Consider the following 8,802-nt stretch of genomic DNA (forward strand, 5'->3'; position numbering starts at 1 on the left):
GGCAGCCATACTAGTACCAACGGCCTCTAAATCGGAAGGAACTGCCTCAGGACCAAATGCACGCGACTTGAGGAACTTCCAGCAATCATCATCAGACAAACTCTGCAGATGGATTGGTTCCATTGTGCCCATTACGTCGGCAACCCTTCGAGAGCGAGCAGTCACCAAGATCATGCTTCCTTGGTGCCCCTGCCTTAACGGGGCACAAAGCTTCTGCCATTCCTCACTGTCATCCTCCCTCCTTACATCATCGAGGACAAGTAGGAACCTCCTACTTGTCATCACCTTCCTCTGCAGGATCACTTGAAGAGAGTCCAAGCTAAGATCATCTTGCATCTTGCCGGTTGCAGACTCTATCATCTGCTTAGTCAGCCGTTTCACATCAAAGGAGTGAGAGACACACACCCACATTTTCAGGTTAAAGTGTTCACTCACCCTCGGGTCGTTGTAGACATACTGAGCCAAAGTAGTCTTCCCCACTCCTACCGCGCCGATTATAGGCAGAACAGAGAAGCTGGCTTCCGCTGGGTCCCGGGGCGTGACACTGGCGCCGCCGGATCCAGGCAGCAGCAGTTCTATAATAGCCTTCTTCTTGTCTTCCCTGCCGAACACTTTAGGCACGGTCAAGAAGGAACTCGTCTCCCTCTCCCTCTCGACAGGCAGCATCTGGTCGTGCTCTGAGTTCAGGAAGTCCTCCAGTTTTTTAGCAGCTTGACCCAGCCTGTCTCCAACTTCCCTCAATATGAACTCGATATCACCGTTGCCGAGGCTGAAAATGTCTGCAAGAGAAGACGGAGAGGAGGTTGGCGAGTCAACTGCCTCGCCTCCTTCGATCTTCCGACTCAGGGTTTCGTAGTCAAGGTCGCCGAGCAAGTCCTCGGCGTCGTAGACCGCGCCTCTGAGTTCCGCGGCCAGCGTCGCCAAGTCATCGTGCATATTGGCAGTCCCCTTTCGCTCGGCACGGCATAGGACGGCGCGCGCCTTCTTGAGCGAGGAGCTCAGCTGCCTGAGGTCGTGCGCGAGATCGTAGCTCTGCCAGGAGTGCTGGAGGAAGTAGGAGCTGGCCTTGTCGGCGAGAGTTTGGATGAAGGCTTGTGCGAACCAGCCGCCGATAGTCAGTCCGGTCGACATGTTGATGGCCCAGAAAGAAAGCTTCTCTGGCTTTGCGAAAGCAAGAGAGAACACGGTATTATCAAAGAACACGGAGTGGAACAGAGCAGCCAAATTCGAGTTAGTGATCGAAAAAATGCTACCCTACCCATCCAATAATTGGAGGGTCGCCCTAGATCTACTTTTGGGGAGTAATTGGAGGGTCGTCCTAGATCTACTTTTGGGCCGAGTTTTACTTTGACCCTTCATCTTCGACTTTAACAGTTAATTAGCTAGAAGGCTCATCCTCCATTTTAGATTTAATATGTGCAGATCTTAAGAAGCATTCCGAAGAAAAAAATATCTTGTGCATCCGATTCTTACATTCATAAATTTTGTATTTTAACAACTGTTAATCTACTACTTTATATTTTATGGTAAAATACGAAAAAATAAATCCATAAATAAGTGCTTAAGCCTTAGGGGTGTAATGAAGGCCGTGCCGGGCCCACATTTTTCGGGCCAAAACGGGCTAGGGTCGAGCCCGGCCCGGCCCGGATTTAATTTCAGGCCGGGTCGTGCCAGGCCCAAGTTATCTACCATTTGGTCCGGCACGGCTCTTTGGCCCGGAAGGCACGGGCTATGCCGAGCCGGGCTTTTGGCCGGCCTACTAAAAGTCTTTATTTTTTAAATTTTTTTTAAAAAATTTTGGGAAAACTTCAAAAATCCCCCATGTGGTTTCGTACTTTCTCACTTTGCCTCCCTGTGGTTTAAAGTGAATTAATTTGCCCCCCTGTGGTTTCGTTTTTATCTTTTCGGTAGCTTTTTCGTTAATATTTCGTTAAATTATATACAAAAAACTTCAGATACCCATCTAGATTTATCAAATATTCATTTTAGTACCCTTTAATTTTAACTTTATTACTGATTTAAGGAAAAAAAAAATAATGAAATTGATAAGAAAAAGAGAAAAACAAAACCACATGGGGGCAAATTGATACATTTTAAACCACATGGGGGCAAAGTGAGAAACTACGAAACCACAGGGGGGGTTTTTGAAGTTTTTCCAAAAATTTTAGTATGAAATTTAAAATATAAATAATAAATATTTTTATTTAAATTAATATTTTGATTAAAATATTAAAAAATTATAAAAATAATTATACTAAAGTAAATATTTAATTTTTTTTTTAAATAAATTTATATTATTTATTTTTAAAAAAAAAGAAAATGTAATAGACTTTTGGTCCAATGGACCAAGGAATTGGACCAAAAATTCTTTGGTCCATTGGACCAAAAGTCCTCCTAGCAAGGTCTGCTGGAGCCCAGCAAACCTTGGGAGAGCTCCTGGAAGCCCTCCTCCCCAGGAGCTCGGACTCCATTGCCTTGGGCCATGGGGTGCGGGCCGGGCTGGCCCGACTGGCACTGTCCAAGCGGGCCGTACCGTGCCGGGCCGCCCGCCTCCCCTCGGCCCTGCACGGCCCAAGCCCGTTTCGGGCCGTGCCATGCCGGGCTGGGTCGCCGTGCTCCAAAGGTGTGGCCCAGCACGGCCCAGAGCCTCGGGTCGGGCCGGCCTAGTACGGCTGCTACAGTACCCATGCCGTACTGTAGCCCTGCCCAAGGCTATGCCGGGCCAGGCGGCCCACGTGCCGCCCGGCCCGTTTTACATCCCTATTTAGCCCCAACCTTTTAAAAATATCTATTATTATTTTATCACTATTGCGTATCTTATTGAAATATCTATTTTACTTTAAAAATGTTAATAAATAAAATACATAATTTATAAATTTAATTAACTTAAATAATATAATTTATGACCGAAATAGGAACAAAATAATAATATCGTGGGAAAAAGAATTGCTTCATATTTTGAGAAAGCAAAATATTTTTTTTTTAAAGACAGAAGAATAAAACACAAAAGCGAATATTTATATAGAAATAGGCACAGAAAATATATATTTTACGCATCCAATTCAATAATAAACGTCTCCTAGTAATTTTTCTCCCCACTACACAAAATTTTGGAAAGGAAGCATTTTTGGAAAATAAATTTCAGATCAACGTATTAACCATGCTTTAAATAGTGCAAAAAGATTTTATTAAATTTTTACTTAATTTCGATTATCTATAACGTTAAACTACAAACGAATTACATCACTTGGAAATATATTATGCTCCACGAGAACGTACCCCAAATTGTAGTATAGTAAGATTTCTATCTAATTTAAATTATACTTAAATTATCTCTAACAAATTTAAATATTAAATCTAATCTAATTAGAATTTACAAATAATGTAATCAAAACTTAAAATTATACACAAGTGCAGGTAATAATTTCTCAGATTTAGGATTTTTTTTTTTTTGAGATAAAGATAGCATGCCATCCGCTTCATTTATTAGGTGTATGAATTAGACTACATGGGTGAGATAGTACCTCTCAGTTATCTCAGTCGAAATGAAAAAAAAAAAAAAAAAACAGAGAAAATAAATAAATAAATAAATAAAAGAGGAGTGCTGGCTTTAAAGCTATTTTGCCACGATAAATTTCTCCTACAATTTCTTCAAATATCTAGTCTTATTGGCTGCTGCAAACGGGTCGGCATTAATCTTTTTAAAGATTGCATCTTTTCTTATTGCCAGATTTAGGAATTTTATTTATTTATTTTTTAGGAATAATATCGAGGAGCATTAAAATACCAATACCTACTTCGATTCCGCTCTACTACATCTCGAAGAATATTTAATGCAAAACCGAGACCGTTTAACTCTTTCTCATTACGACTACTTTTAATTTAAAATTTTATCTCTAGATTAGCATTAAATTTTTTTATTAATTTAAATTTATGCTAGCAGAGTTTATTTTATTTTCATTATTTTTACTACCATGGTTACGTTATTTTTCTTTTCTTGTCGGTAGTTTAAATACGGTCTGAATAGGAGTTTAGCAGAAACCATAAACACTGAGTATAAAGCAATCACATGTATTTTTATTTTCAGAAAATGAAGTTGTGTTGAAAACATTAACACCAGAAGAAAAAATTCCTGAGAATTTTCAAAATCAGTGAAGCTTTCATTTTAGGAGCTGTTCATTTCATTGGTTTGTAATATTAAAAAATGCCGTATATTTCTTATTTTGGTTAGTTTGGATGTCAAGGTCGTCATCACACCATTCGACTGGCGGATTGTGGGCCTGCTGTTCGGTTTGCCATTAAATAGCTGCTTTTGGTAGTACTTTTTCACTTAGGTTAAACTTCAATTATCTTCATGTAATTTCATACTTTTTCATTTAGGACCATATAGTTTAAAGTATATCAATTTAGTATCCTATAGTTTTATTTTTCTTTTTTTACCGACCGTCCCTAGAGCAAGTGGCAAAGGGCTTGGTGGTTGGTACCCGAGATCTAAGTTCGAATCCTAGTTGATTCACATTTCTAACTAAGTTTATATCTAAATGAAATAAACGAAGCAGATAGCGTGCTATCTATCTCTTCAAAAAAAAAAAAAAAGGAAAAAAAGTTTCATTTTTCTTTTCTAGTCGGCGCCTCCGTTATCTCTCTATTAAATCATATATAAAAAACTTCATATTTTACACCTATGATTTATCAAATATTTACTCTAATACTATGTGATTTACCGAATTTTCACTTTAGTATTCTATAATTTTAATTATGTCACTGATTTAATAAAAAAATTAATAAAAGGAATAACTAAAATAAAAAACCACAGGATACTTAAGTAATACATTTTAAATTATAAAGTACTAAAGTGAGAAAACACGAAACAATATAGATGGTATTTGAAGTTTTTTCTTTTCCTTACTAATACAAATTGTCCTGTATATTTTTATACGAGCAAGATTAACTTGCTGGAAGCAATTTTCTTTTTTCCCACAACAGTAAACAATACGACAGACATCAAATTACAGCTCACCAGGTAAGAACGACAATTACCGAAGAACAAGCGAATGCATTATATTATCTTCTTACACGATTAACTAACAAATGAAAATTAAAGGGATATCTTCCAAAGCAGTACGTGTTTTTCTCTTGGAGACGGACGATCAATCAGATTTTGGTCGGATAGGTGGTGCAGCAAAGCATCGCTGAAGACGCACTTTCCAGAAATCTTTGACAAAGTGGAATTGAAGGAAGTTTCAATCAATAAATGTTTTTCCAATGGAGAAAGATTCTTTGGAATGGGACTCTTTTTTTCCGAGGCGCTGCCTCACTTCTTGATGCCAAATTCATTTGCCGAATGAATGAAACGGATAGTGAGCTACCTCTCTCAAAAAAAAAAATAAATAAATAAATACAAATGAAAATAAAGGAGAAACTACACATGATCACATGGAGTAAGTTGGAGAACCTGCAATGTTAAAAGAAACCCTACAAGGATCCACATCGAATGCCAAAAGAAATAACTGCATAGAAAACAAAAGTGACTCGTACACTCTATACTCAAATTTGTTTTGAAGAAAAGCCAACACCAGTCCTTCGTTATGCTAATTGTCACCCTTGATGTATTCCGTTCGTCGAAAATAACCCGCCTTGACAAAGAAGTTTCACCTACAATTTATAAAAAAAAAAAAAAAAAGAAGATTAATTGGTGCCTTGCAATATAATTCAAACAAAAGAACAAAAATCAAACAGCATAACAGATTGGAAGCGCAAAAGATTCTTTCCACAAAGAGTTCAGGGATCTTTATTACATTTGAGACATTACTTTTTTTAAAAACGAAATTTGACATACTCAGTCACATGCTACAAACTTTCATGGAAGATTGAAGTCCAGTGGAACAGCATTTCCAAATTATGCCGTGCATTTCCAAAATATACGAAACTAGTTTGAAATATACAAAATCCTAGACATTCACGTCATATATTGCTTAATAAAAGGTACTTTGTACAAAAAATAAAATAGAAGTATTACATAATCAAGGATGTTCGTAGAAGAGCACAAAAAGCAGTAATCATGAATGAGGTTTATCATCGCAGTTCCAGAAAATGCAATCTGACAACAAATACAGTAATATAATTTGACAGGATAACACAACATTTAATGTAGTTGGATGTGTGAGACGAGTGAAACATTATATAAATGAAGAGTGGTGTCAGACAGCACAGAAAGTCTTTCACCAAGAGACAATAAAGTTTAGTTAAATAAATTGTTTTTCACCAAGAGGTATTTTGTACAAGAAACTGATCCTTTTGAAAGATATATAAGAAAGGCTGATTTTTGTAGAGGCATATATGCAAATAAACAGAGTTTGTCAAGCACATATATGAAAATTGTAATTATTCAACTGTACATAAGTAAATAGATAATTATGTAGGGTTATACATATGCAGCATCTCATATAGTCAAGCATGCCAAGCACATTAAGACAAAAATTTTCCAAGGATTTGACACCCTGCAGATTCCAAAAATTCCAACACACTAAATCCAATTGGTCTCTCAAAAAAAAGAATACAACCCATCCCCACAAACATCCGAAAAACAACTTGGCACCACAAGCATCAACGCCAAAGCACGTCAATATCAGAATGTCCACAATGCCACTCCAAAACAGACAAGAAAGAGAGAAAAATTGGATTTCCCATGACAAAAAAAACAGCAGAGACATATCGGCATCGATCATTGAATAAATGCTAACTTCCTGCTTGATAAAAGAGGTGCCAAACAATCCAAAGTCTCGGACATCGAGGGGTACACACCAAGCCTGTCAAACATCAAGCACACCAATGATATCAATATACATCAGACAAGCTGCTAACAAAAAGTAAAATTGACAGTGACCCCAAGGTTCATCCGAACCAATCGTCCGCCAATAACCCTACTTGATAATAACACAAATAAAGCACTACAACTCAAAACTTATAAAGCTCACAGCTTGGTCACCCTCCAGCCCTAACTTGGGGATTTTTATTGCTGCATATCAATTCACTTCCGACCAGACGAAATACAACTGACAAATATGCCGCAGACATTGAATCAATGACCTCTACCTGTATAATTCTTTACCAACCAACTAACCATCTTAGACATTTGTAATAGCATGAAAAGAAAGCTCTAAATAAAGGTTCAGTTCATGAGCAAATCCAGAATAATCATCCTCACATATCCAATTCTTCTCTATAAAAACTGACCATCCCCCACCTCCATAATATCTCTTTACCGTTCAATTTTTTTTTGAAAACACCGCAATCATAAACAACGCAAAAATAAGCCAACAAAAAGAATATGTCTCCATCCTCCCTACATCTCGTAGATCGAAAATTCTTTAACAACATCACGACCTAGGAATCAATTAACAATTAGACATAAACAACAACATCTAAAGCATAAAAACATCACCGCATCCCCTACATTGATCGCTAATTAAAGGATCACAAACAAAACACAAAAACAAATCAGTGTACCAGATAATAGGACCTCTTATCAGCTAAGTTAATAAAATTGATAAGTTGGATGTGACAGATGAGGAACGAAACATTACCTCCATGAATGATGGTGTAAGACGTACCCATTCTGAAATTCATCAGGAAACGATGCTTTTCCCTTCGCTCCATCAACAACAGATCAATCGTCAAAGCATAAGTCTTTTAAAGAGGTAGGCAAGTTCGCCTTCTGCGGCAAGATGATATGAGGACAATTACAAATCCTCAACTTTTCTAGGGAGGTCAGGCTACATAACCAACTTGGCAGCGACTTGAGATTGGCACAACTCTCAAAAGATAATACCCGGAGTGTTTTGAGAATTTGCGGCCATTCCTCATCCTCTCCAACAAACATCACAAATTCACAAGATTCCCAGATTGCAAGATTTAAGGAATGATTTAAGGAAGAGGAAAATAAATTTCGCAGAGACGGAAGTTGAAGAAGGGCAGTGTTGTCAATGGTCAGCTGAAGCAGTAGCATATCCTTCTGCTGCTCTTCCGTGTCAGAGAATGACTCTGATTCAGCGAGATGAGGACACTTCAGAATAGTCAACTCTTGCAAAGACGTGAGAGCCTCTAATCCACTTAAAGACCTCAGCTTTGGACATTCGCTAATATATAAGCACTTGAGAGCTCTCAGATGATGGAACACTTGCCCAGTGAGGGATTCTATGTGTGGACAGCAGCATATGTTTAAGTACATGAGATCACTTAGGTACTGTAGGCAGCCGGGAAGTGATTTGCCAAGATAACCACATGAATCTAGAGTCAATCTTTTGATAGAGGATGGTAAGACCATTTTCTCTGGGCGAGGAAGGTTGGGGCAGTCTATTATATCCAAGAACTCGAGAAAGACAAAGTCCCCAAAACTTTCCACTGGCAGAGAAACTAGCTTCGTACAATGTTCAATGCATATTGATTTTACAGCCGGTAGGTGGTGAGGTGACAACTGTGCAAGAGTTTCAAGTTTTGGGCACCGCCGAATGGATAACATAGAGAGGGATGACATCATGCCTTTGTTGCACTGCTGTCCACTTATGCACTTGTCGGTTGAACCTTCATCCCACAGTATGGGAAGTGAGCGCAAGCCCACATTTACCAACTCTAACACTCCAAGGGAAGGTGGGAGGCAAGATAAATTCAAAAGATTGGGGCAATGTTGAATAGCGAGTTTAACCAAGCAAGGCAACTTCTGTGTACATAGCCAACTGGGAGCTAGCATACCTCTATAGCATCTGATTTCCAGCTCTTTCAGTTTCGAATGTGGCCGGAGAG

General features: G+C 38.4%; 2 protein-coding genes across 3 annotated transcripts; both read right to left on the reverse strand.

The window, feature by feature from the left end:
• Positions 1-11: 11 nt before the first annotated feature.
• Positions 12-1,271, reverse strand: LOC109705306 (disease resistance protein RGA2-like; the record flags this gene model as incomplete). Its single annotated transcript, XM_020226038.1, has 1 exon — positions 12-1,271. A coding segment is annotated over exon 1 (1,120 nt), but the record flags the coding sequence as incomplete, so codon positions are not given.
• A 3,629-nt stretch (positions 1,272-4,900) lies between these two features.
• Positions 4,901-8,796, reverse strand: LOC109705305 (putative adenylate cyclase regulatory protein). Of its 2 annotated transcripts, none has more exons than XM_020226035.1 (2): positions 7,587-8,796; positions 4,901-5,655 (listed from the first exon to the last, which is right to left on the reverse strand). In XM_020226035.1, exon 1 carries the CDS (start codon positions 8,747-8,749, stop codon positions 7,670-7,672), a length of 1,080 nt encoding a protein of 359 aa, XP_020081624.1. In that variant the 5' UTR covers positions 8,750-8,796; the 3' UTR covers positions 4,901-5,655; positions 7,587-7,669. The 2 variants fall into 2 exon arrangements, with proteins under 2 accessions (XP_020081624.1, XP_020081625.1); XM_020226036.1 differs by lacking the exon at positions 4,901-5,655 and adding an exon at positions 5,949-6,100.
• Positions 8,797-8,802: the final 6 nt, after the last annotated feature.

Source organism: Ananas comosus, unplaced genomic scaffold, assembly GCF_001540865.1.
Source record: "Ananas comosus cultivar F153 unplaced genomic scaffold, ASM154086v1, whole genome shotgun sequence".
Lineage (NCBI taxonomy): Eukaryota > Viridiplantae > Streptophyta > Magnoliopsida > Poales > Bromeliaceae > Ananas > Ananas comosus.

Coding starts and splice junctions, on each gene's coding strand:
- LOC109705305 (XM_020226035.1), bottom strand. CDS start 8,749: ATGCTAGCTCCCAGTTGGCTATGTACACAGAAGTTGCCTTGCTTGGTT.